The sequence below is a fragment of the Onychomys torridus genome, chromosome 1 (genome assembly GCF_903995425.1).
Source record: "Onychomys torridus chromosome 1, mOncTor1.1, whole genome shotgun sequence".
In the NCBI taxonomy this organism is placed as follows: Eukaryota; Metazoa; Chordata; class Mammalia; order Rodentia; family Cricetidae; genus Onychomys; species Onychomys torridus.
In genome coordinates this window covers 169,451,461-169,478,342 of record NC_050443.1, presented here as the reverse complement: position 1 = coordinate 169,478,342, position 26,882 = coordinate 169,451,461, and the positions used below count along the sequence as shown (strand labels likewise).

Sequence of the window (26,882 nt, the reverse complement as noted above, 5' to 3'; positions counted from 1 at the left end):
TAGGATCAGAAAGGATTTTAAAGGTCAACTAATGAACTACTTAATTTAACATGTAGGAAGCTCAATTGCCTGATGTCCCACAGCAAACACCATTAAGCACTGAGTTGCTCAGGGGGTTCTGAATGAGTGTGTTAGCAACCCTGGGCGTGACACCGGTGACACCAGGTACATATAAATCCTTCCCTATATTTGTTGGATATACAGATCTGTAACAAACTCACACTGGCTAAGTCAATCCTACCATTCAGTCCACTGTTGCCAAGCACCGAGAATAAAACAGCAAACAGGTTACTTCTTCCAACTTTAGTTTCCCTTTATAGCTACAAAATATTTGGGGAACCTTAACTTTAAAAATGTGTTGTTAAGTGCAACTATTTTCGATGACTGGGGATGCTAAAAGAGGCCAGAAAAGGAACCTTAGGAGGGATCACAGAGAGGGGAAAAAGGAAAAATCTTCCCAGCTATAGACACATGCTTAGACTACGAGGACACACACACACACACACACACACACACACACACACACACACACACACACACACACACACACACACACACACACAGGAGGCACACACAGAGGCAGTTAATTACATCGCTCTCTGGGATCTTCCGCAAGCCAGAACACCCAAGCTCTGCTCAGAGTAAGGACTAGATGCCAACTCACCCAGTTTAAGAGGGGAAAAGAGCAAGAGCTCACACATCCTCATCTCCTAAACTGGAAAAGACCAGAAAAAGGAGAGGGCGAGAGAGAAAGAGAGGAAACAGCCACAGAGAAGAGAAAAAGAAAACAGAAATAGGAAACCCGTTACAGCGCCTGCTCGGGAAGGCTGGAGCTGGCCGCCCCCAGGGGACGAGTGCGCGGGCTGCTTGCTGGGACTCCGCGCACCTAGGGGAGGGTCGTTGTCTGCAGAGCCGGTTCCCGCAGCCCTGTGCGCAGCGCTCGGAGCCCCGGCAGCGCCCGCCCTCCCTGCCGCGTCGCCAGCCAGCGCACGGCGCCCGCTCCGCCCGTGACTTTCAGTTCGGCTCCACCCCCGCGCGGCGGAGGCTCGCAGCTCGGTCCCAGCCCGCGCGCTCCACACTAGACCAGCCCGGGCGAGCGGCAGCCACCTGCCCGGCGCCGCCTCAGCGCGCCCCGCCGCGGCCCAACTTGCATGGAGTTGGGGTCCTGAGCGCACAACCTTCCGCCGTCATCCCGGAGCCCGGCGCCGCCGCCTGCCTTCGGTTTGGGATCCCCTCTCCGTTTCTTTCTGCTCCCGCGATGGGAAAAGTTGGCGCCGGCGGCGGCTCCCCGGTCCAGCTGAGCGCGCTCCTGGCCGGCGTGGGGCTTCTGGTGCTCTTAGCTCCCGGAGTCTGCAGCAGCCGCTCCTGCTGCCCCTCGCAGCACCCTGGCTCGACCCCACGCTGGACCCTGACGCCAAGAGGTTTTCCTCACCCGGGACCGCTAGGTCGGGCTCCTGCCACGCCCCCGCCCCTTCTCATGAGACCCCTGTTCGAAGTGGCCCCCGGGGACCGGGCGCTGTCTCTGGAGCGAGCCGGGGGCAGCAGGGTGTCAGTGGCCACCGCTGCACGCTCTAGCCGAAGGAGACGGAGTGGAGCGGATCCTGAGAAGACTGAACCCGGAGAGGGTGCGAGTCGGAGCCGCCCGGGCATGCTAAGGGATGGAGGGCAGAAGGGGCCTGGGACTGGCGCGCGGGACCCGGACAAAGCCACCCGCTTCCGGATGGAGGAGCTGAGACTGACCAGCACCACGTTTGCGCTGACTGGAGACTCAGCACACAACCAAGCTATGGTCCACTGGTCTGGCCACAACAGCAGCGTGAGTAGAATGGAATTGTGGGGTAAGGGGTGAGAGAAGGAAAGGGTTACTGTCCACTAGGAGATCTGATGGAGAATTTGGGGGAAAGAGGTTTCTGGACTTGGGAGATTGCTGCACTATGAAGTCTTTCCAGCGGGGGCCTCCCTCAGGAGTTAATGGTGCCTACTAGGGAGCCCTCCCGCTCTCACCATCGGAGTCTTCTCCAAATCACAAGGTTCATACTGGAACTGAACAGGCAGATCTTTTTTTTTTTTTTTTTCTTCAGTACCACTGGAAGGTGGAACTGAAGACCAAGAACCATGGTGGGGGAGTGATAAAGAGTTTTAAGGCAGATCTCAAAGGGTTAATATCCAAGCCCACTGAAATTCCTTAAGGGACTTTTCCTTACCTGGATAGACTTATGGAGTGCACGGAGAAGTCGTGTGTGGGCTTTTTATTTTATTTTTATACAGAACGCATAGCCCCTTGTTCCGCCCAAGAGAAGCGAACTGCAGTGCGATATAAGGTGCCCTTTAGTATTATTATCTTTTTGTGGACCAAATGGATGCAAGTTTCAGTGCATAGCCTCCCCAGCATCTTCCGACAGTATTAGCAAGTGCGTTTTGAGAGCGAGGGCTTTTCTAGCCCATGAAAGGGCAGTTGTTCTCAGGCATGGTCAGCCTGGGGACGATCAGATAGATAGATCTCAGTGACAACAACTCCCTGTTTTCCCACGACTGACCTCCTCTACAGAGGAGCTCAAATAAAGATTTGAATTTCCCTTATGAAGCCAGGGAAGAGATTTCAGTCCCTGAGAGATTTAGGGTGAAAGCCGCTGATTCTATCAGGAGCTTCAGACTTTCAGAAAACCCTGGATGTTTGAAATCTGAGGCAACTGTACAGTTTAACCCAAATGTAGAAACTTCAATACTCTGAAACAGTAAAGAGCCAGTTTTGACGGTGATAATTGAAGACGATTTAAAAGAGTGTAAAGTTCTCTAGGCTGCTGTGAAGCCCACACGAAAAGTTAAAGGTTTGTGAAAGGGGGAGCGTCTCAGTTGCAGCTTCCATTGGATGATGGAGATCGTGTCTACACTGTGCACAGTCTATGCAACCTGGTACCTTTGAAAATGTTTCGTGTTTGTGGTGCGCATGCCAGGAACTGTGCCAACAAGTGCCACCTCACTGAGCTATGTTCATCGTTGGGTTTTTAATGAGAGCTGAGAAGGTTTTGAAATATATGGTGTCATGCATTTGGCGATCTAGCCTATCCTGTACTGAGGACGGCCCCTGGGGTTCTTTCCAGTGCAGCCTTCGTGACAGAGTGAAGGAGGCTGCTGTTCAAGCTGGTTCTCAGGAGTGGCTTTAATAACTAAAAAAAAAAAAAAAAAAAAAAAACTAAAGCTAAAATTCTTTCTACTCAAGTTCTGGACACTATTATCCTGGTGCATTGCTTTAACTACCTCATCTTTTTGTATCATAGCTACTAAAATTGATCCTTTAATTTTAACTAGAATCTTCCTATGATGGCTGATTAACTCAGGCTCCCTTAAGTGATTAACTCAAAGCTCTGGCTTTAGGAGGAGATTTTGTATACAACAAATGCATGAGCTCTTGTTGTATTAAAAAGAAAAAAGAAAGATAAAACTTTGGACTCCAAATATTTCTGGCTTTTAGTGTAATTCAAGTTGTAAAATATTACTTACCCATTAGACCTCTACTTTAGTTCATCTCTTAAAAGATCTTGGAGAGTACATCTTTGGCAAATTATAACCTCCATTTAAGAAATGGTGCCAAGCATTGCCAGCTTTCCTTCTTGTTCTTGTTCTTGTTCTTGTTCTTGTTCTTGTTCCTGTTCCTGTTCCTGTTCCTCTTCCTCTTCCTCTTCTTCTTCTTCCTCCTCCTCTTCTTCTTCTTCTTCTTCTTCTTCTTCTTCTTCTTCTTCTTCTTCTTCTTCCTCCTCCTCCTCCTCTTCCTCCTCCTCCTCTTCTTCTTCTTCTTCTTCTTCTTCTTCTTCTTCTTCTTCTTCTTCCTCTTCTTCTTCTTCTTCTAGATGCATATGAGTTGAGTTGGGCTTACTAGGGGTAGGACTTAGACAGGAACCTAAGAAAATGTAGGAAATAATGAAGACGGTGAGTGTTAAAGGTTTGAACACTCAAATCATGTTAACCACAGGGTGAGATTTTGATCCTCTGAAGTCTCATATTCCACAGTTACCTCCACTCCCCTCCCAAGTCCTGACCTGAGTATCTCACAAGTAATTTTTCTGTCATATCATGTATTTATGTAGATGATGAAGAAAGAGAAACAGTGTTTATCCAGGTTCATTAAATAAAGACAGTCCTGCTTATCTGGATCAGACTCCTTGGAGATAGAAAGATTAAAATATTTTGTAAAGAGAAAGGTTTCAGAAAGATACTTTTGGACAACATTGTGCAATGAAATTAGAGGGAGACCTGAATTCCAGATCAGCTCACTAGTGTTTTACCACAGTATGTTGTTCATGCTGTGGGTGTGGAATCCGTTTAAGGTGAGGGATACTTCTTGATTACTGTCCAAGAATTATATGTCAAGTTACTCATAAATAGGTACTATGACTAGAAATCTTTTGGACTTACTTTCAATTTTATCATATTTCTCCAGAGTGAGAAATCTACTTATTTAAACCTGAGGGCAATATTAGGAATTCCCATGTTTTCACACTTAGATATTCCCACTGTCCCATGAGTCTTTTTTCCAGTTCTCAGGGACACATGTGACACAGTGTCTAAAATCTTGTGCTAAACGGAGCCTTTGATTACAATAACACCTGAGTTCAAGGTGCAAATGCATGATAATTAGGGGCTGCCCCTCAAACCGGTGAGCAACTCTGGATTGGTCTCTCATCTCCTTCCCTTCTTTTTCCTGCCCTGTCAGCTGTTGGATTTGTGCAGTTGTGTAGAGACAATGACTGTTGTGCCTCATCTGTGGGAGGGATGTACTTCCTCCACACTGTAGTCTTCTCCCTTGATGGAAACGGTTGCTAGAGTTGGTGGAACACCTGGGGGGAATCTTCTGGCATGAAAGGTGCTGGGTATGAATCATTTGTCATAAGCTTAGTGTCATAAGCAAGAACATATTGTCCCTATCCTACTCATTCCAGGCATGCTGTGCCCTGATCTAAATTTATATAGTAATCCTTGGAGTGTTACAAAATGTATTTGTCTATATATGTGTTCATGGTGTTGTATGTGTTGATACTTTCATCCCAAGGGATTTTAAAGTGCTATATTCACTAATCTATAAAATCACTCGTAGATGGTAAGTAGGAGACAAGTGTTAATATCTCCCTTTCATATCTTTATGCTGAAGTGAATTTGAATATTTCAATTCATCACCCAGGCTCTTTCTCACTGGCAATAGTGTTAAGTGATTTGTTAACAGAACTTTTTACTTAGATTTTGCACCATGAGATCTTTGATTTGTACTCATCAGAGAATATGATGGCCTGATCAGCCTTCCTGTGTCGCTTTGTGTGGTGATATATTGTGTACCCTAATAAAGCTTGCCTTGAGGACCAGAGAAGCAGAACAGCCAGCCACTAGCTTACCTCTATGAAATCCTCATCCTCAAGAGAGCGAGTTCCTGTTTTCTCATGCCTTATATACCTTTCTGTGTCCTGCCATATTACTTCCTGGGATTAAAGGTGTGTGTCACTACTGCCTGACCTCTATGTTTAATTTAGTGGCTGGCTCTGTCCTCTGATCCTCAAGGCAAGCTTTATTAGGATACAATATCACCACATCTTTCCCTTTAATGGTTGCTAGAGTTAACATTTATACCCAACCTTACTGAATAAATTGAGTTCCCACTGGGGCATGGCAGGTACCTTCCATTCACTATCCCCCCTAATCCTCTTGAGTAGAATCTTACATAGACGAGGAAACTAAGGCTCCAAGAGCAAAGGTTGCCAAGAGAAAATCATTCATGAGTGCACAGAGCAGGAATGGGGTGTCTGTAGTCACATGTTCTGACACCCCCAAAACAGCTTGCCTTAGGAGATTTTAGGTAGACAGAATACTCAAGCTTTTGGACTCTTTATAATTCATAATCCCAGTTTGAGTTGGTGTCTGATGGTAATAGGAAGGCATCTTCTGGGCTAAAGGCTTCCTCTTCTAGCCTTTACTGTATGCCTATCATCACACAAGTCACTGTGAGTAGGGAGTTGGTTGTTCTCTCATCCACCCACATCTTCATCTTTTGTGAGAGGTGGAATCTGCACCTGGTGATTCAAGAAGGGTAACCTAAGATCATTCAGTTCTGTGCTTATCTTTAGGAATAGACTTTTTTCTTTTGTCTTATTTAATGACACATCAGATCTTATAAAGGGGTAGAGTGTCAGTAATTTGGCAAAATGTTTTGATACGGTGCCCCCCTTCTTTCTTTTCTGACCTGACTCATTTTTATTTTTAAATAAAGTGAAAAAAGACTTTCAGTTTTTCTTAGGAAGCTCACATTCTTACTTCTCCAGTGGGTCCTTTATGCTTTTAACGAACACTGATTTGACGTAATATGGTGGTGCTTAGCAGGCAGCTGTATTAGAAATAGATGGATCTCAGTTCCTTTCTTAACTCTCCTGATTTTGACCACATTGCCTTGAGAAATCACGTGAGCTCTTTGGGGCTTAGGTGCCTCATCTGAGACACTGGAGTGATATGTCTTCAATAGTTTAATTTTTCCTTGAAGATTTAATGTCAAATATATTAAGTACTTTGCATTAGCAAGTACTTGATAAGCAATGCTTCTTTAGATGAAAAGAAAACTTTTCTACTGGTAATTAAGAATGACAAAATAGAGAGTTAGTTACTTGTATGCAGTTACATCATGCTGTAATTTCATATCCTCGATTTCATCCTCTGCGATGATTTGAATAAATTAGAATATTCCTTACGGTGAACTCCATGTGGCATGCAACATGCAGACCTCTGACACCCACCACATTTAACTAGAGTGAAGTCAGAGAGGCTGAGATATGGACCTGACACAATGACCTACATCTCTCACCAAGGAAACAGACAGAGCTCTTATTTCACGTGGTTCTCTTTCCCCCCAACACCCATGTACAAATTTGTTTCTGAGTTATCACATACTTTTTGAGCTCTACAGAAACATTCATTTCAATCTGTGCTTATAGATTCACAGTAGCATATGGTTTACTGGATTTGTTTTAATCACATCTTTGTGTTAATAAATGTGCTATTTTTGTATTGAAGGCCAGAAAACATGGTAAAATTGGAAAATAAAAACCTCTTAGATGTTTGATGGGCATTTTTTAGAGGAAATTAACTCTAGGGAGTCCATCCATATTCTTTTAAAGTAGTTCCTTAGACATCCATAGGCTGGGCTGAGAAGGCAGGTGAGATAATGAATTTACTAAGGAGAAGAATAACTACTCACATGCTAGGACTGATTGACACATGTCAACATTATGATGAGAGCCTCACATGAATTTTATTTACTTTTAATTCTACAAATACTTGCTGAACTCCAAATACTCATCATTCCCTGGCATGGGGATGTCTGTGAAGTGGAACACAAAAATAAAAAGAAGGAATTCTTACCCTCACAGAGCTTTCAGTCTTGTACTCAGAGTTCTCACAAGAGACTAGAGCAGATCCGTGGTCTTTGGAGCAGAGGAGCTTACAGTAGGATTTTAAAGGTGGACTCAATATCTTCAAGCTTTATTATAGGGCAAATGCTCCCTTGGAGCCGAATAAATGGAAAAATTCAAGTAATTAGAGAGTATAATAAAGGCATTTTGAGTTGAACAGATTGCATAAAAAACAGTTGAGAAGAGGCAGGCCCATTACTACCTGTATCTAGGAAATCTAACTAACTGTATTAAATCCTGTGTTGCAAGTTTATGTAGAGGGTAGCCATTCCAGCCTTGGCCTGGAAGTTCCAATCCCCATTGAGGCTTCAGTAATGGTCATGCCTACAAGGCGGGTCTGAGAGAGGAGCTGAAGACCCCGGATCAAAAGGAGAGGGATCTCTTGGTTCCAGGACCCTGGATGCTGGGGGTAGACTGAGCAGAGTTCTCCAGAGAATAATGCCAGACTGTGCCATACCTTTCCCAGACCCTGCAACCTATCCCTTCATTTGTAAGCTACCCCACAAAATAAACCTCCCTTTTAACTACGTGGAGCGGCCTTAATAATTTCACCAATAAGTTTAAATCCTAACAATAGTCTTAAAAGAATAATGGAAGAAAAGAGTATTCATATCAATCTTGCAGTGAGTTTGTTTGTATTCCATGGCTAGTAAATGAGCAGAAACTGCCATGGTCACTGAAAGCCATAACAACTCTTACATTACATATCAGTTGGAGTCATCACTCTTTCATTTTTATTTTGACATATTTTTCTCTATATACTACGACTGCCACCACAAAGTGACTTGCCATTGTTTAGGTTTTTAGTCAAATATATCCTCAGCTCTGCCATGTGGAAAATTAATTTGCCCCTTACTACCGGCCAGCTTATGTGAGTCACTAAATATATGTTAAAAGATTTGTCTTGTCTAACTGTATATCTCAATGCACCCTGCAGTTCTTCATGGAGAGTGTGGATACTGCACCTCCTACTCCTGATAGCAAAAACTGTCCAAATAGCCTCTCTGCTGTGTCTGTGTCTGCAGTCAATGCCAGAGAAGAGATGTGATCAGGGTGAGGCAAGGCCAAGATCCATGAAAACTTAAAGATTGTTCTTGTGGAGCTCAAACTCTGCTCAGATGGGATTCTTGGACTAGTCAAGTAACTGATGGCACAAAGGTGGGACCTTACTGTACAACACTGATAGTAGGAAAGCAGCCTGTTCTAAGATGTAGGTGTGGAACAAAGAAAGGATGTGAATACTCCTATTTCTTCCTGCTATTCTACATGTATCTAAAGATATTGTTTCTGTTTCTGTAGCATGTCTGAATGTTGCTTTAACACTTGAGATGAGTTACAGCCCATTTTTCCTTTTACAAAATGCTTCAGTTCTCAAAGACTAGAACATTACTTCTGTTACCCTACTTTTATTCTAAGCACAATCCTGTGAGGTGGGAGAGACTACTTTAGTCTACATTTCTGAGAGAGGGAAACCATGGCCTTGCTGTTAAACAGGTCATTTTTGTATACTAAGAAATCCAGAAACATTTGGCTACACTGTGTAGCTACACTGCTTGCAGCCCCTTGCCAGACAGGTGTTAGAATATAGTTACATCCTAGCCTCAGGGGTAGGTAAAGACTGTGCACCTGTAGCCATTGTGTTGAGAAGTGTGCATGTGGCCACGGGACTCCAAATTCTATGCTCTCAACTTTAGCTGAGCTCAGCTGTTCAGGTTATTTGCTTTGGCTTCAGAGAATGAGACTTCATCTAAAGTCATGTTCTTTGTATGCTTTAAACCTTGAAATAGTGATTTTAAAAAGAGATGAAGGGACATTCTGGCAGTGAGCTTCCTGACAGTACCCCATGTGAAATCTACATTCCACTGTTAATGTACTGCAGAGAAGCCATTACATAGGACTGGGGTTACATTAGCTGGGGTGGGAGGGTGAGGAGTAGAATACTGCTACCACTTCTCTCCATAACTGTTTTACACAATTGAGTTCTAATTAAAAATAATACTAAAAGTTGCCTCAGTTCAGGGAACCTAGAGTGTCAATGTGAATTAATACTAATGGATTTTATTTGCCTATGAATTAAACTGAGTCACCAGTTATTACTTTCTTTTTTTCTTTGTACAACTTATAGGGGAGAAGAATCGAGGTGAGTTTGCTGACTATTGGGGGCAGTGGTCTATATCCAGTGAAGACAAATTAATGGACAGCCCAGAGACCTCTCTTGATAATATAAATAGCCATCAAGTTAGTGGGCAGCTGCTCACTGAGAACATGCTATGGGCCATCAGTTTGTGACATTCGGTCTTCATGGTGCCTTTACAAACTAGTTGCCACTGTTTTGTCTCTAAATCTGTGACTATCCCAGCCTAAAGAACTCTCACAAGGTTGCCCAGCTGAAGTATATCCAAGAAAATATTTGCCTTTTGCCATATTTGAATTCAAAGCTTTAATTGCTAGATGGGGCTACCTCTCTTAGGGGTTTGTTTTTGATATTTCTGAAAGTGAGAGCTCCAGAAGTCAAGGAAGAGGACTTAAAAGGAAACTCTTGGTACAAATGACACATTTTGGGGCACCCTCTTTGGCCTTACTCCATTCTCAGGTCACTGACATATGATGCTTTGCTGAGAAGTCAGTTGCTTCAGGGCACAGATTGATCAAATCCCTAACCTCTGCAAAAATCCATGACAGCCTCCCTGGGTTCAGCTATGCCTCATCATGCTATCAAGAGAAGATGTGTAGGATGTGTGCTTTGCTTACTCTCTGCTGGCTAATGACCCTAGAGTGACAGTATGGACAATTGTATCTTTTTTTTTTTTTTTTTAAGAAATACTAATAAGAATCATGTTATCAGACAACCAGCTATCATGTTATACCCTGGAGCAAATGGATTGATTCCTTTAGTCATCCCTTCCTAATAGAGTAACTTGGGCTATCGAGGAACCAAATCCTGTACCATCAGTCCTGCTCCAGGACTTATATGTATGTGTGTGGGTGGCATGTGGGGTATTCAAGGAAGAGTGTTGTTGGGCATGAAAAGCCTGTCTGCTTTCAGCAGTTCCACCACGGACTCTCCATTAGCATCTTTAAAGGGCTTTAAAGGCTATTTTAGACATGCCCAGCACTCTGGTTTAGAAATGCCTCTGCAGCCTGCTTGCTCTAACTTACATTTTGCTGAAGTGATGGAGAGATTCTAGCTGCGTGGGCACATACTCATTACAGGTGCCTCCATCAACATTTTCCAAAGGACTGTCCTCCTGTGATTCACTCTTGAATTCACAGGTGAGAAGTAGATGCTGGAATCTTTGCATTTGGAAAAAATCTCTTGGAAACTGATGGGATTATTCAGTTTGAACATTGTTCACATTAGATACACAGGAGTGAGCTTTAGGATTCATGAAGCTTTTCCCTGTTTACATGATTGTAATTTTTGTTAACATGTTATGTTTTCCCATGAAGAGCTGAGGCACATAGATTTTGCCAGCTTCTTAGAGGAAACTCTCAGTGCTTGAGACATGGTAGAAGGTCTTATTGATCACATGGGATAGCACATTCTCCTCAAGCAGTGTTTCTGTCCTCCAGTATATGCTAGAAAATTATCTTCCCTTCTGGACAGATCCTGGGTCAAAATGTATTGAAAGTGGCAAAAGCGTATATAGTCTAGCACTTAGAGACTGCTTCAGTTTCCTTCTTCATTATCTGGTACATATGTAAATTTGGCCAACTGTACAGTCAATGCTTCAATTTCCCTTTTAAAATGTGGATAATTATGTATTTGTTACATTTTTAAATAAGTGTTTTTGAGAATAATATAATTACACTATTTCCTCCTTTATAGGTAGGTGATTAAACGTGATGATAAATATTAAAATGTGTAAAGCAGCCCCTAGTATACATTATGCAACGAGTGAGGGTTTCTATTGCTGCTGTAATTATCATTGTTGTTCTGTTAATATTACTTCTGTTGTTAATAGTACCCAAGTATAGCCTACTTGAAGATGTTTATAATATGTTGCTTACAACATTGCCTCTCTCTACATTAATCATTTAATTGCATTTGAGTGTCTATGAAAACATACGTAAGTATGTGTAGGTCAGGGAACAACTTAAAGAAGTCAGTTTTCTCTTTCTACCACTGAACACGGGAACTGAATTGGGTTATTAGGCTTGGCAGTGGGCATCTTTACCTGCTGAGATGTCTTGCTAGCTCCATGTTTTATAACTCCAGTTCTTTTACTCTGTGATGAAGTCTGAGATGCTGACATTTATTTTGGGAAATTGAGGAGGCATCCTTCTCAACTTCTTTACATCTTTCCATGTGATACTTACTTCTTATAATAGTTCCTGTTTTATTTGTTGTTACTTAGCAAAACAAAAAACAAAAAAATAGCTTTCTGGGTAGAATAGTGGTTCTTAACCTATGGGTTGCAACCCCCACAGGGGTCACTTATTAGATATCCTGCATATCAGATATTTACATTAGGATTCATAATAGCAGAAAATTACAGTTATGAAGTAGCAACAAAATAATTTTATGGTTGAGGGTCACCACAACATGAGGAACTGTATTAGGAAGATAAAGAACCACTGGTGTAGAACAAATAACTTATGACCTTGTACAAGTATTATCAGAGACTATTAAAGCTTACAAGTATGTCAGAGACTATTAAAGCTGTGAAAAGACTGGTTTCATAGGCACATATTTTGAATTGTGATACCTCATAGAAGGCAAGAAAGAGAGAAACAGATTATAAAACAGTACCAAGGAAGTCAAGGGAATCTGGGCTTTGCTGTTCCCACATGTATACCAAGTTCTATAAATGTACTTGTATGCAGTAAGGGTTTGAAACCCTTTCAATTACTGTATACACAACATGACTATGTTTTTATTAAAAAACTATTTATGACTCAAAATATTTGCTGTGGTTATGATGAACATTGGGATTATATGTGGTTTTTTTGCTGTTTCTCAACAAACATGAATTGCTTGAGTTCTTTTTAAAAGTTACTTTAAAAAGAAAAATAAAACAAAAAAGGGCAAGCATGCTTGTGAACTTGGCCTCATTAGAACTGACTTCAGGCACTGAGCTGGACAAAGCACTCACATCCTGTTGCCTGTTTGTGTTCTAATCACTGCTGTCAGGAGACAGTTCAGTGCCCAGGGTTTTTTCAATAACAAGAAGACTCCTTGTCTCTCTCCTGACAATGCAGCAGCTGGTATTACTGGGCTCCTTTTCTGCCATACCCATGCTTATTCAAAGGAAAAAGAATCCAGAGGTAGTTTGTCATCTGACAGCAATTCCCAGAAATTATGGAGATCTCAATTTTCTCAATAAGTCACCACATATTTTAGTTGATATATCATTTTCTATCTGGATCTTGGTTCCTACCTTACAGCATAGCTAGCTAGACACATAAGCACATTCATAATCAATGGGTACAACTGTGTCTGTGTGTGTGCAATGTGTACCTGCATGTGTGTGTGTATGTGAGATTCAAAGTAGCATACATATTACTTGACAATATTAATGTCTCTGTTCTTAAAGGTGAAATAGGTAGACTTGTATGTCAATGGAATAGATTTTTAGAGACTGCTGGTCAGAACTCAGTATGGTGGTCTCTAGAGAAAGGAGAGAGGAAGAGAAACAATCAGAAAGAGAGGGGTAATGAAAACAGAAAATGGAGAATGAAGGTCCACACAACAGAGATAGAGAGAGAGACAGATACACAGACAGAGGTATCACCAACATATATGCTCTCCTGTTTTATGTTTCATTTTCAAGTAACTTAAAAATAACTCAAGCACTCAAGAGATGTGTGTTTATTAAGAAGCAGATAAAAGTCACATATAATCCTGATATTCATCACAGCCATAGGCAAACATTTTTAGTCATGAATATTCTTTGTACAGAAACATAATGATATTTTTGTAGTATATAATAGGTGAAAATGTTTTAAGCAAGAAAGAGAAAAGAGGGCAGGGAAAACAAGTAAAAAAGAGACAGAGTTATAAACGGACAAAACAGGGAGACTGGAAAAGAGAAGGAAAAGAAGTGAGAAAGAGACACAGAAAGGCCATAGATTAGCGAAGGCATTTTGAAAGCTGAGTTGTAGTAGGGTCATGTAGACTCATGGAGAGTAGGAGATAAAAATAAGAAAAGGGAAGTGGCAGTGAGTGGTGAAGACTTGGAATATAATCAGACCATCAAAAGTGCATAGCATTCCTGGTCCACGGAAAACTGCACTCTTCATGCTCTGCAGGGTTTCTCCAGCCTCTTGTTTGACAGCATTTAGCACCCAGCCCTGCAAAGTAGCTAATCCAGGTCTGGAAGCCCTGCATGTGTTTGTTGTAGGTTTGAGAGCCACATGTGTGCTGAGCTCTCTGTGGTTGAAGCGGTGTGTGCAGTATTTACACGCAGCTAAGAACCTCTTGAGAGTGTTTGTTTGGAGAAGTGGGCCTGATCGGTTGGTGTAGAGACAGCATTTTAACCTTTTCTGTTGTAACTAGTCAGTGTTACTTTGGACACTTAACATGGATATGCATTTTATAATACTGAAAACAGTAAAGCACTTTTTCAGTGGCTGTCACGTCAGTGCTGAGTGCTAGAAAACACAAATACCTGATCTTTGGCCCGGAGGGTGCACATCCAGGTAGAAACAGACAGACATATAACAGGATGGAATACAGTTTAGTGTGGTAAGTGCATAATGGCTTAATAGAGCTTTATGCAAAGTACTCTCAGAGCAAAGAGGGCAGGGACTATGATTTTGCCTGAGAGTAGGAGGCTGTGTTTTAAAGGGAAGTGACATTGATCTGGGACTTTATTCAAAGTTAAAAGAACTATAGATGGAATATATTGTGGTGGGAGAAAAGGCTGTTTGAGCCCACTCTTAACCCCCTGGATCTTGGATCTTGAGTTCACCATACATTGTTAGCAGTCAACAAGCTGTCATTGGTTTGACTCCTCATTCTTTATTATTTGCCATTTTAATGTATGAAATACTTGAGACAAGGGATAATAGGCTTTACAATAACAAATTAGATTCCGTGTTTTATAGTTTTGCATTAGATTATTGACCACAAGCCAGACAAAGGAATTTGATTTTCCAAAGGAAACAAACTCATAAAAATTTCCCCGACCTTTAATGCACACGTACATGTCCTCATCACCACACCTGCAGACACACAAAAGTCTCCAGAATATAATTTGATTAGCTGAGCAGTGATGCTAATTTGTTTCTGGTTATTCTGTGTTTCTGGTTTTAAAAGTTTAAGGTGAAGGTTTGTGTCATCTTAATGCCTGCCCTATCAATGTGGAGGGTGAAATACATCAGGGCTCGATGTCCATACTTTCTTATCATCAACTCGTATAACAAGATTGTGATTTTAAAGATAGTGAGAGTACACAGAGAGTTATGCACCAGTGTTACCCACTCTTAATTGCTTATTCCTTGGAAAGAGGAGTCAGCATATGTAAGTTAAATTTAAAAACAAACAAACAAACAAACAAACAAAAAACTCCCAGAAAGCAGACTTAGCTTTTTTCTTCCTGTTTACTTTCTAGGTAATGGGGGGAATAGATACTAGGAGGATGGAACTGATGAGGAAAGTTCAGCTGGTGGGGATGGAGTACCTCTAGGTTGAAAGTGGGCACTCACAGGCTGTGAGAAGTTGATGACCAAGAGAATTTGCATGTAACTCCCAGACTAAGTGTGACTTGTGAGGATGTTGCAAAGTCCAGATCTGTACCTTGGGTGACGTGGGAAATTTTGCCTGATAATTTGCACTTCTACATTCAAAGACTGAATGCTAGGTTTATATCATTAGAAAACAAAAACGGCTTGAGCAGAGGTTTTCCAAGTGATGTCAGATATGCCCTAAATTGGGAGTGAGTTCCCTTTCTTCAACTTAAGCTTTGACTTCATTTCATATATGAAACTCTTTTTTTTAAAAAAAATATGCATTTAAGTTATATTAAAAATCTTAGGGAAAGAAAAAGAAAGTTGAAGTTGACTTTAAAGTTCACTAGGTTTACAAGCAAGCACCCTAGTATCTCTTATTCAGCTTAATTTGGGTCTGTAAAGAATATGAAGGGAGACTGAGGTGTAAGAGTATGGCTGTCAAGCCTGATGACCTAAGTTCAATTCCCACGACTGCACACTGTAAGGAGAGATCCAACTCTCCAAATTGTTCTCTGACACACACAAGTACCTGTACACACGTATCCAAGCACACACACATACACACACATTTGCTTGCTAAATAATGTTTTAAAGAATATGTAGGAAACAGTATTTGTCTGTTGCTGAAGAAATTTTAGAAATAGTAGGACAAACTTGCTTTCTCATCATCTGTTTATATAACTTACAAGTTACTAATGGTTTCAGTATTTTAAAGTGACTTGAGAAATTAAAAGAATACTTTGTGACATATGACTGCTTCTTGATACAGTTGGAATGTGGGTAATTCATTCACCTGATGTCTGTGCAGTGTTGGATGACAACCACAAAGCTGAGTAGTTGTGACAGTGACTGTAAGTCCATCAACCCCAAATATTTATTCTCTGACTCTCTATAGAGGAAAATTTGCTAACTACTCATTTGAGGGCTTGGGGAGAACATAAATGGTCAAGCACAATTGAGAGCCGGATGTTAGCTGAATGGCATGTTTTGAGAGTGGTCAAGTGTATCATCCATTCTCTGTGCAGTCTGTCTGTTCAGCTCCTTCTTCTTTCTGGAAACTTCGTCTGCATGTTAAATCCTTTGCATTTGGAAATCATCTCTTTGCTGACATTTTCTCCAATACTCCAGGAAGAAGGAATACATGACCCTTATGAACTAAAAGTCTGATATTATGTGCTGGTTCAGTCTGCCTCCATCCAAGCAAGCAGAGCTGTCTTGTGAGAGCTCCTGGAGGGAAAAGCTCCATTTTCTTCATTTTTATATGCTTCTGTGTGGCATATAGAAGATTCCTAATAAGCACATACTTATATATGGCATAGGATTTGTAGATGTAACTGGCTTGTTAAATAAGAAACACAGAACCAATTGCAGAGTTAAAAACCACGAGGTCAGAGCTAGAGTGGAAAACCTTACCCTTCACTGCTTTTGCTGTTCTTCCTCTCCACAAGAGAGCTACCTCTGTGTGTCCTGTCTTTTTTATAGATTTTCTGTTCTGTTTTCTCATTGGTTGTAAACCCAGCCACATGACCTCCTCGTCACTGCCTGTTTGTACAGACCTCTAGGTCTTCTATGGTTGAGATTAAAGGCGTGTGTCTGCCATGCTGGCTGTGTCCTTAAACACACAGAGATCTACCTAGCTCTGCCTCCCAAGTGCTGGGATTAAAGGTGTGCACCACTACCGCTCAGCTTCTGCTCTGGCTTGATCTGACCTCAAGGCAACTTTATTAACATACAAATAAAATCACATTTCAATACAAATAAAATATCACTATAAGGATTGTTTCATTTTCCTTTTATTGTATCATCAGCATTTAGATAACATAAACATAGACCATTTGGATATTTTCATTATCTTGATTCAAGCAGTGTAGGATACCTGATGTGTCTTGTTGAAATGGGTGAAAAATGGCCCAAGATGAAACAAAAGGGAACAGGTACAAGAGAAGGAAAGGGAGGGAGAGAAGCCTAGATATGAACCAAATCAAATTGCCTTTGAAGCTACAGCTTTCCTGTAGCAGGAGTGGGTAGGATACAATCTAGCCGCCAGGACAAGCTGCTGGCAGGTAGGGGCTAGCATTACCATGAGCCCCAGGGAGAAAGTAACAACATGTTCCTCATCTAAGGAGCTAAGCTAAGAACCAGCCCCCATGCTACAACGTCTCAACCAGGCAATGTTTGAGAATGGATGAGGACATGTTACATTTTGTGTGAGAGAAAACTGCATTTGTGGTAATGGAGTGACAATGAGGAAACAACTATGGGTTTCACCTGCATTTTCTTCCTGGCAATGTACCTGAAGGGAAAAATTGAGTTTCTGGGAGTTTCTCAAGTGATTTGGGCAGGACAGAACTTCAAGTAAAGGTGGGGAATGACTACTTTTTTGAGAACTCAGTAATAATCTATAACAACAAATATTTACTGATTGCTTAGTATCTTCCAGACATTATTAAAATTGATTTATATACCATCATCAATAGGAAAGAGGTAATACTATTCTCTATAAATTACTACTATGAATTGTACTACTGTTAGTATAACAAAAAGTAGGTATGGTTATTATTCTCTATAAAAATCTAAATGTAGTTGACCTACAATGAGAAATTTAGTAGCTTTCACCCAAGGTCACATGAATAGCAGGTGTTAGAAATTAGAAGTAGGAAGATGGGATTTAAAACTGCAGACAGTTAGGGATCTACAAGCTTATTTTTAGATCACTGTATTTTACTATATTTCAATATTATGGCATTATCTTCAAATGACCACAAGGTTTTCCTGCATTTAAAATTATTAATTGACTGCTTAACCAGGAAGAGATGATTTCCAAATGCAAAGGATTTGACACAGGCAGGAACTGAGAATGTATTAAGTAAGTATCAAAGCCAATAGTTGCCTGTAGCCCTGACTCTCTCTGACTGGACCCTTCTTCCACTGACTGTCTATGGGATTTGGGAAGTTGTGATGTATGTATGTCCCCTTCATGATGTAAGACTCTTTCAGAATCCAAAAGATTATTTGTTCTTCAGAAGAAAATGGACAAAATTTAGAGGTAACATTTTTGTTTTGTTTACAGTATGATAGACACCTTTTGACAACAGGTAAAGTATCAGGTATCATGATTATAATAGCATAAAATGCATTCCTAGCAGGGCTGGAGAAATGGTTCAGTGGTTAAGAGAACACAGGTTCAACTTCTAGCATCCACATGGCAGCTCACAACTGTCTGTTACTCTTATTCCATGGGATCTGATACACTCACACAAATACACATGTCAGCAAAAAACAATGTATATAAAATACAAATAAATTATTTTTAAAAATTCATTAATAAAAACCCACATTCAAAGAAATAAATGCTTTGATTTTTGTTTACAGTGGAGATTAGTGAATTAGTGTTTGTGGGTGTGAAGATGTATGAAGGATATTTTATACACACACACACACACACATACACACACACATTATATGTATCTCTGCTTTGTCTTAATGTTGGTATCATCAGCTGTACAAGCACCTGTAATTGAAGAGTTGCGTTCAATGTTTCTATTTTGTGTTTGTATCTGAGGGAATTTCTACTTTCATGTGAAAATGAGGATGCTTGCCCACTAAATGACTAAGGAAAGATTTTATATGTACATGAAAGCATTATAAAATTATTTAACATCCAGCAGTAGTTTATGCACCAAATTAAAAATAGAAACTAAAGTTTTAACTATCTGGAGAAAAATCAGGGTCTTCAATTTTTGCAACACCTTTACCTTGTCTTTGGAAACTGTCCACTTCTAAGGAGGGTTTTTTTTTGTATTTTAAACTAGAGACTATTTAGCTTAGACTGCGTGTGTGTAATCTGCTGTATTTCACTCTGAGAGCTAAGTTGCCTTAATTTAATCACAATAAACTTTAAAAGTTTGACCTTGATTTATTATTTAAACTGCCCTATAGCCAATTTGTTTGTATTTTTAATGGACTTTTTTCTTATTTTTAGGCCTCCTTAAAATGTATTTATGGTAGCTCATTTGAAAAATCATGAGTATATAATTAAGACCTATTCTTTTTCTTCATTTAAACACTTCATGCCCGCAGGTAAATTTTCCTGCACAGTGATTTAGTGTAGGATGCAGTTTCTTAAAATGTAATAGTTGGCCCAATGTCAAGACATAAAGACTGCTTAAAAAATGGCTTTGAATCCTTTAGACAAGATTATTTCTGTGATCTGCCATTCTGGGATAACATGAAATATTTCTTTCCCAGAAGTCTCTGGGCTCTGGCCCTTCTCCACATGCCACAATTTCTTCAGCAGCAGTTACTTTTTCTTGTATTCCTGGTAGTTTACATAACTGGTACCATTAAGAAATTTTTGATATGTCTGCTGAGACTTGATTATCATGCCATTTGTTATACCATTATTAGGTCATCAGATGCCATTTACATTGATTCAGTGTTTATTTCACTGGTAGATACAATGAGAAATCTGAGTGCTTCCACACCCCTTCCTGTGTTGGTGTCCAGCCCTAACCTGTGGAAGGGTTCTTGGAGGGAGGAGTGAGGAACTGAGAAATAATAGGAAGAAATATAGATGTAGGCAGAAAGACAGAGACACAGGATAGCTTTGGGAGGGCCCTGGATCAATACCCAGTAGGCTCAAGTTTGTTCAGGATGGGCTTTTTATATATCAGCAAGGGGAGGGGCAAAAGACCTCCCCCTTTATAGGTCAAGGTGTAAAGTACCAACAAGTGTAGACCCTTCAAAACACCTGGTAATCATGTCTTTGGCCAAATCATCGTATTATGCAGCCCTGCTAGGTAAAGCAAGCTCAGACTTTCTGACCTTACTAGGGAGCCTCTGTGGGCCCCCACATTCCGGCATGGGGAAGATGAGCATGATTGAAACTTTACTAAAAATGGAGACAGATTAAACAGCACCACATATACTGATGACTTAATTTCTCAAAGGAGGCACTGCAGGAATCTGTGGTATATTGACAAAGCTATTCTTTTCTTTTTCTTTTTGGAAAGATAGTGTGGAATTTGTTACTCACATATCCTTACAGCGCTTCATGAAAAGCAGGCAAAGGAATGAGAAACCCTTCCCTGTCCCCACAGTCATCCTGCTGTTTCTAAGTGATTGTGACAGCTTTTGTGTAGGAAAGAAGAAAAGTCACCAAAGAGTGTCAAGGAAGTCACCAGGTGGAGCTGTTTCCTGTGTGATGGTACTGAACCAGGCTCTCCAACTGGGATTTAACATCTCACTGTAGAATAAGGACTAGGACAAAGCCAAGTGGTCTTGCTTATTTGTGGGACTTTTAAGTGCAGAATTGTGCTTTGGTTGGAAAGCCAGGTGATTTTCTATGAGCATGCCTGAGATGGAGTGACGGTGTGCTCACCTCTGTGGCAGCATCACCTCTCATGAGTAGCGAAGCCCTAATGGTATTTTAAGTGCTGTTTCCCAAACCTGTACCTCTTGCTAGTAATTGTACTGCCATCATGCTCTTAACTTTTGTTAGGAGTAGGGATACAGAAATATTCCTCTTCTTAACTTCACAGATTAAAGGGGGACTTTAGGGGCAAATAGGGGGAATATTGATAAGTGCAGTATATATATTCTTATAGAGGAGAGATATCTAGCCAGAGGGGTGAGATAAAGTATTAACAAAGATTTGTAAGAAGAAGTTGTGCATGAAGTTGCTAATGAATCAGTCATAGCAAGAATTTATTTAGATGAAGAGCTGAAGTGGAGAGAATGCCATGTGTAAGAACATAGCAGATATGTCAGCCCATGAAAGGAAGGATGTAATAGGGTGGACATGAGGATGGAGATCTGGCTTGAGAGAAATGAGCTTCTGGCATAAAGGGCCTTGCAGTACAGACTGAAGAGTATGGACTTCATCATGAAGGTGTGGAGACTGACATGATCAGCATGGCAACAGTGAACTAGATGGAAAGGCAGTGAATTGTGAAAGACACAAGCTAGGAAGCTGCTTATAAAGTCCATTCATCTATTGAGCCCACTGTCTGTGTGACCAGCTGAATGACAGACCATGGATACTGACACTGCCTTTGATTCCAAGACATGTTCTTTCAAGATAACACCAGAGAGGGCAGGGCCAATGCAGCTTGACACAAAATGTGTATATTTAGTTCTGATAGCTTTGGTGTGTTAAATGTTCCATCTTTCTTTTTATAAATTTCTGAATACCTCAGTTTACCTGAACCTACTAGAAGAAGACTTGGCCTGAGGTCTGAGCACTTGGGGTTTCCCCCCCAGGTTTTCAGTGACTCTTGTGTAGTGATTTCAGTTTTCTTCACTTCAAAATGAAAATGCTATCATTGACTACAGCTGAGATGTTGCCAATTCTAAGTTCTTTAATGGTGATCCTGTTTATCATCTGGCGATGAGTGGGATATGAAATAGAATTTAAGAGAATCTGAGAGAAGAACCTCATAAGAAACTGGGCATTAGACTGAGCTACTAACAGCTGAGAATCATTTGTAAAATGAGATAGTGCAGATCATCCTGGATATTTTAATATAGACCAGTGCATAAATAAATTATATAAATAGGGTTTAAGGTATGTGAGAAATCTATTGAGTATACCTGAGGTACTTAATAAATCCTTGACCTGACATTAAGCAGCTGTTAGGAGCAGGTAACATCTGTTTTCTTGTACTAACCATGCCTAACAAAGTGCCTTTCTCACACTAGTGTTTGAGAGGTATCAGTTAATGAGAGAGATTTAAGTATCTTTTGAGCATAGTGAACATTTATGCAAGAACAGAACCTGTGGTTTTAGCTTCATTTTGTAGCCGAGGTTTCTGTTCCACAAAATCCAAGTTCCCACCCCAAAGTGACACTCATAAAATCAGTCACCAGTAGGAATTCTGCTAGAATTCATATCTGCAGGGCACACTTTAATATCTTTCCTGCTCTTAGCCTCTGCCAAAGGCTTCACTTGGAAGCCACGAGAAAATGGAGAATGGCCCATGGGAAACAGCAAATGAGAGTACTAACCTGCGTTCCATTTTGCTAGAATTGAATAGGAAAGCAGTAGGAGACTGAAGCAGTTAAAGTGCTGGGGTAGGGTAGAAAAAGGTGCTCCATCTTCTTTCCTCCCACATCACGTGTTCCCTCTCTAAAGTATGCTGGAGTTCTGTGGACTTCGGGTTAAGTACTACTTCACATGGCATTGCGTTTCATGGGGGATAACGGGGCTGTTTTACATGAAGATGAAGACTACAGCTTCAGTAGAATAAGTAGGAACTGTGAGGGATGGTGTTGCAGATAGAGAATGGCACTGCTGTCTCAGCATCGTTCTGAGAGTGCAGGACTCTGCCTCCGGGACTGTGGTAGGGAGGCTCTGTGTTCAGCATGAGGCCAAGCATCTGGGGAGTTGTGATCAAAGGCAAAACTCCTCTCTGCAACAACCAGTCTTTAAAATAGATCCAATTAGTCCTTAACTAGGAACCCAAGGGATTCCTCTGCCCCCTGCTTGTCACTATTCCACACCACCCAGGACGTCTGAATGCACAAAGCGAAGCCACAGTAATAATAACTTCTTTGTATCATAAGACAGAGTCAGGAATGATTTTTAATCACCGAGCTGAGTTCCTCCCCAGCATGTCTGTGTTATGTAACTCCCACCCCCTTTGAAAATAGTCCTATAATCCCTCCTGGTCACATCTCATGCTTTCAGTTTAGAGGAGATTCAGTGTTAACAGCTGGGTCTAAACGAAAATGTCAGTGTTTATGTTAAGCTGGAGGAAAGAGTAATATATTATAAATTTCCAGTGTGAATAGTGTGTTCATATTGCAGCATTTTACAATTTCCATCTCTGGAAAAATGACCAAAGTTTAACTTCATCTAGGGGTTCTCAATGCAATTTCTTAGTTCCACAATTTGAGTGAACAAGGGATTTTGTTGAAGTCTTTAGCACTTTAGCTCTCTGATTTTGATCATTGTACATGGTTGACTACTGTGTCTCTTATGAAGCAGGAAGATTTCTGAGATCTTTCCCTCCAGTGCCCTCACTTTTCAGATGAGGAACCCAAGAGCTGTAGATACAAAACTAAAGGACTTGCCCCATGGATACCCTGGTTATTCACAAAGGGCTTAATACTCTGGTGTTGTAATATAGGGGTTAAAGACTGAGTTTGAGTTCCTAGCTGGGAAATATAATAAATGTCTCAGAATTTCTGCAGCATAGATTCTTATTGCATGGAATGACAACTAATACTCTATCTGTCTAGAACAGTTAACTTGAGTGTGACAAGGGGCTTGGGTATGAAACCTTTTGGCCCATATACAACCCAAGTTAACTACTAGGGATCATTTGATCTGTCTATTAATTGATCTATCTATCTATCTATCTATCTATCTACCTACCTACCTACCTGTCTGTATCTTCTAACATCTATCACTTGTCTATATCTCTTTTGCTGGCTTTTGTAACACAGGAATTTTCTACCAGATGCAAATTAAAGAATACATTTCACTTAAGAAAAAAACCCATTATAGACATTCACTGGAAACGTTCAGAGACTTATTTCAGTCTGTGACAACATGATCCAGTATAAAAGAATGTTTGCTCATTTATTTGAAAACTCAACACTTACAAGCCAGCAAAGCATCCAAGTGTAAAGATGACAGTGTGGAAGTACTGCTAACAGTAGAGCCACGCCTGTCATGACATTAGAAGTTTCAGTTTTACCAAAATACTCTGAAGCATAGAATTGCTAGAATCATTATATTGGAAATAAAATGTTGATGGAAAATGCTGCAGATAATGTAAATAAAATTTATTTGTCCAAGTTTGAAATGTTTATTACATGTTCAGGTTTATATATATATATATACTTTCTTCTTAAGTGATAGGCACAAAAAGGATGAAACAACGTAAGATTTTTTTTTTGAAACTGTGCCTCTCTGTATAATTCAGGCTGCCATGGAAATCGCTACACACTTTGGACAGGCCTAAAGCTCTTGATTATCTTCCTGCTTAAGCTTCTTCAGTACAGAAATTATAGGCATGGACTACCTTGCCTGGCTGAGAATGTTTAATTACTCCATTTGACAATATTGATGCTTCATTGTTGCTCAGGTGGAGGACCACAGCCTGACATGTATAACCTTTTGATATCACATCAAATCTTGTCATTAGCTTGAGAACAACACAATCAAGTTACTGAAAATACCTCATATGTTTTAAGTAGTTTACAATTTTGTATTGGTCAACATTGTGGCTCACAGGCCACTGGATGAACGTCTGTCCCTCTACATTTTAACAAACAGATAGTCTTGGAAATTTTACTTAAATAAATTGGATGCCTCATGTATGTAGTCTTCACTCAACTGTATGTTTGTGTGTTTGTGGGGAGGGTGACTGAGACTGAGACTATACCTTATTAATTTTTAAAAGTCTACTCATCACTTTGCTCCCACTATCATTGATTTGTTGTGTTTTTCTTTCTTCTCTCTCTTCAAAATCTTTTGGTACCTCCTTGCCTGGAATTCAAGGCTAACTAACCAGCTAATTTCAGACCAGACAATTGGCTAAGGGAGTAGCAACCTTATTTCATTTGGAGAGATTTTAGCATCTGAGCAATAGTGAAAATTGCATTTTAGTTAGCCTTTATTCTTCCTTCAGATTTCCTAAATAGACTGGATATGCAGTCAACAAAGCTGAATCCAAGGGTGTTCCTTAGCCTCTTACTAGCTTGGTGATTTTAAAACTTGTAAGTATGTTTCTGAAAACTGGGCACTTAAATATCCTATTTCCATCTGGAATTGCATTATGAAGAAAGAACCAACATGCAGATGATTTAGGCAAATAGGAATTTAATTCATCAGATTTAATCTTATTTCTGTGCTTAGATTCATAGCTTTAATCTGTAAACAAGCTCATCACTAGAGAGATAGGTAATTGCACAAATTAGACTAGAGAATCTTTGTTAGGGGAGACGGATTGTGTTTACTCTCATGTGTTTGGCAGTACAGGAATTTCCCTCATGCACAAGCTTCCATTTTGTGTGACTGTGGGAGCACATGTTAGGAAAGGAACTTCTTTGTCCCTGCATCTAAGTCTTCCAACCAGCACTGTAGCATCCTGTTTAAGGGTCATACTACAGACAAGGACAACATAGTCGTGTAACTCACTAAGGCATTAAGGGTCTCCCTTCCCAGGAACTTGCAATACTTTTCTTGCTCATGGTTCTCTGGCTTAACTGGAAAATCTGAAACTTTAAGCTGTGTTCTGCAAATGTGAGCACTCACCTTTGAACAGCCAAGGAAATTACCCGAGAGTCTTTACTTTTAAAAGCCATTTCCAAGTTAAGAGAAGATGTGATGACCTCAGAATCACATGAAAAATAAAATCTAAATGTGAACTGATGTCTCTATCTTAAAAGTAGGACTGGTAAAAGATTGATGAATGGTGTAGACTGTCAGCAGTTGAAAAAGTTTACAAGATGTGAGGATTACTGAACATTGGAGCTGACAGAAAGAATAGGAGTAGCAAAACATGTAAAAAGGGCATAGTGAAGAAAGGCGTGGACAGATGAAGAGTTACAAAAACTTAGTAGGAAGCATGCAAAAACAGTTCTGACCCTGGGCAGATCTCTTATAGGTCTTTTATGGGCTTATATCAAGAAGTTAGTAAGTATATCTTTCAGTTATGATCCAAGGAAAATCATTTGCTCATAGGAATGGCCAGGCTGATAGATTGGAAAGAATTTGGTGGTTTTATTTAAAACACTTATTTAACTATCTACCATGGGCTAAGCAACACACCAGAAATGTAGACTTAGCAGTAATATGAGATATGAAATTGGGGCGTGGGGGAAAAAGATATGAAATTTACTCTCAAGAAATTTATATTCATGAAAAGAAAGGCCCAAGAGGGAGGAAAATAAGCAGCTGGTCAATGAGTCTCAAATATCTTATTGCCTCAGTCTCTGCAGCCCTGGGCAATGGGTACATGTTATTGTGCCTGGCCCTTATGCTTGGGGGCATGGATCTGAAACCAGGTCCTCACGCTTGTGCAGCAGGCACTTGACTGATTGAGCCATCTTCCCAGCCTCCCAAACTATGTGAGTTAATGTAATCCAGCCAGAAGGAATGGTGTGTACTGAAATCTAGGATGGGAGGGGTTTGTTTTACAGTCTTCCTTTAGAGCAATGGTTCTCAACCTGTGGGATGCGACCCTTTGGGGTCAAATGATTCTTTCACAGAGGTTGTCAGTTATGAAGTAGCAATGAACATAATTCTATGGTTGGGCAGCCATCATAACATGAGGAACAGTATTAAAGGGCTGCAGCATTCAGAAGGTTGAGAACCACTGCTTTAGAGCAAGAATGGCTGGAACTGAGAGGAACAGTATAGGTTCAGAACCTCTGTATAGGTTTAGAACCTGTATAGTCTGCTCCTGATATAATGTCCAGCATCTGCACTATCCTTCCTGCCATTCCTGCTGCCTCCTGCCTATACATCTCCTCCTGTGCCTGTTCCTGGACTGGAGGAATGACTGTTCTCCATGCTGATGAGGAGGGTATGGAAACCCATGACCAGGAAGCACCAAGTACATCTGCTGGCAAAGCACTTCCCTTTCCAAACACAGCAGTGGTCCTTATTATGGGAGAGTTAGATCATGGTCTTGAATTGTTAATGTGGAGAGATATGAAGAGAATTTGTTCTGCATTGAAGTTAGTTGGAGTTTATTTCCTGCAAGTGATTTTGTAAGTTGATAAACGGGAAGGAGAGAATAGTCAAATGAG

General features: G+C 40.6%; 1 protein-coding gene across 5 annotated transcripts in view; it reads left to right on the top strand.

Moving 5' to 3' along the window:
• The first annotated feature begins 826 nt into the window (after positions 1-826).
• The window catches only part of Sorcs1 (sortilin related VPS10 domain containing receptor 1), a 535,816-nt gene continuing 509,760 nt past the window's right edge, over positions 827-26,882 (top strand). For 3 of the 5 annotated variants that reach the window (XM_036172201.1, XM_036172174.1, XM_036172182.1), the window contains exon 1: positions 1,084-1,816. In XM_036172201.1, the coding sequence (XP_036028094.1) occupies positions 1,259-1,816 (558 nt within the window). In that variant the 5' untranslated portion in view covers positions 1,084-1,258. Of the gene's footprint in view, positions 1,817-26,882 lie in introns of all 5 variants that reach the window. The other 2 variants (XM_036172192.1, XM_036172212.1) reach the window with 1 other exon arrangement.